The sequence below is a fragment of the Sinocyclocheilus rhinocerous genome, unplaced genomic scaffold (assembly GCF_001515625.1).
Source record: "Sinocyclocheilus rhinocerous isolate Xijiao unplaced genomic scaffold, SAMN03320098_v1.1 scaffold271, whole genome shotgun sequence".
NCBI lineage: Eukaryota > Metazoa > Chordata > Actinopteri > Cypriniformes > Cyprinidae > Sinocyclocheilus > Sinocyclocheilus rhinocerous.
The window spans coordinates 1920893-1922695 of record NW_015657574.1 but is presented as its reverse complement, the minus strand read 5'-3'; the positions used below and the strand labels follow the sequence as shown (position 1 = coordinate 1922695).

The 1803-nt window shown below is 36.7% G+C and overlaps 1 protein-coding gene across 1 annotated transcript in view; it reads right to left on the bottom strand.

Moving 5' to 3' along the window:
- LOC107721336 (inositol-tetrakisphosphate 1-kinase-like) overlaps positions 1-1803 on the bottom strand; it is a 19106-nt gene that overhangs the window by 9766 nt on the left and 7537 nt on the right. Inside the window, exon 6 of the mRNA XM_016529289.1 lies at positions 1522-1639. Coding sequence (XP_016384775.1) covers positions 1522-1639 — 118 coding nt within the window. The remainder of the gene's footprint in view (positions 1-1521; positions 1640-1803) is intronic.

The window sequence follows — 1803 nt, the reverse complement described above, 5'->3', positions numbered from 1 at the left end:
GAACACAAATTAAGATATTTTTGATGAAATCCGAGAGCTTTCTGACCCTGCATAGACAGCAATGTAACTGACACATTCAAGGCCCAGAAAGGTAGTAAGGACATTGTTAAAATAGTCCATGTGAAATCAGTGGTTCAACCGTAATGTTATGAAGCTATGAGAATACTATTTGCGCGCAAAGAAAACAAAAATAATGACTTTATTCAACAATTTCAGTCTTAGACGCACGTACAGGAGAGTAGCACGACGCATGCATGTGATGTCGGCATTCGTCGTGCTACTCTCCTGAACGTGTGTCAAAGACTGACACGGAAGAGAAGAAATTGTTGAATAAAGTCATTGTTTTTATTTTCTTTGCACAAAATGTATTTTCATAGCTTCATAAAATTAAAGTTGAACCACTGATGTCACATGGACTATTTTAACAATGTTCTTACTACCTTTCTGGGCCTTGAATGTGTCCGTTACATTGCTGTCTATGCAGGGTCAGAAAGCTCGTGGATTTAATCAAAAATATCTTAATTTGTGTTCCAAAGAAGAACGAAGGTCTTACGGTTTTGGAACGATATGAGGGTGAGTAATTAATGGCAGATTGTTTTTTTTTTTTTGGGTGAACTAATCCCAGTTTTCCCATTAAGGCCCCCTTTACCCTACAGTTCAAAAGTTTTTTTTTTTTTTGGGTGAACTAATCCCAGTTTTCCCATTAAGGCCCCCTTTACCCTACAGTTCAAAAGTTTTTTTTTTTTTTTTTTTAAGAATACATTTATTCAGCAAGAAAGCAATGTATCGCAGTTTCACCAAAATGTAGCTTTTTTTAGCAATAAATTAGATTTTAAAAATAATAAAATAGAAAATGGTTATTTTAAATTGTAATTATATTTGACAGTATTGTTCTTGCTGTATTTTAACCATAAAAGACTTTCAAAAACATTAAAAACTCTTACCAACCTCAAACTTTTGAATGGTAGTGTATGTGTAGATACTTATGTGTGGAAATGTTTAGGCTGAATATTTTGAATAAGAGTGCAGATTTAGATGGAATTCCTTAGGCACTACGTCATTCACACAGCTGGTGATTCTGTTGGCTTGTAGTGATCCTGCGGGCCTCCTGTTATTTCTGTGGCCAGTGAATGCAGCACGCAAGCAGCACAAAGAATGAACGACTCAGCAGCTTTAGGACATAAGCCCTCCATAAGCCTCACACTTCCCCTGTGGAAAGGCAAAACCTGCCCTCCTCGTGTTAGTTCACCCCTGAAGAACAAAGGAGGTTCTAAAGGCCTGGTTTACAGAACCATTTGCAACATTTAGAATTAGTGGAAATGCTGTAAACGGTCTGATCTACATTACAGCTTAGCATGTCTGACACAAAAAGCAACCAACCAGATTGGTTGCGTGCCATTTAGGGGTGAGCTTATCTGAAATATATAGCTGGGTCACCCATTATCAATAATTGTATTTAACACAAATTTGTGTGATTAAATCACACACATGTATAACTGTGTATTAGTGCTGTAGACAGACCTTGCATGCATTCTTCAAGTTTATGGATTAGCTTGTATGACTTGCAGCGGTCCAGCAGGGTACGAATGGCTGGAAGAGGATCGAGAATCACTGTTTCAGGATGAGCATCTATGTAGTCCTGGAAAGAGGTCAAAACATACAATTAATGGTGAAATGAAATGAAAGAACAATGTCAGCAGTTATTTAAAAAAAGATATAAAACAAATGTATATATATATATATATAGTGGTGTGAAAAAGTGTTGGCCCCCTTCCTGATTTCTTATTTATTTGCATGTTTGTC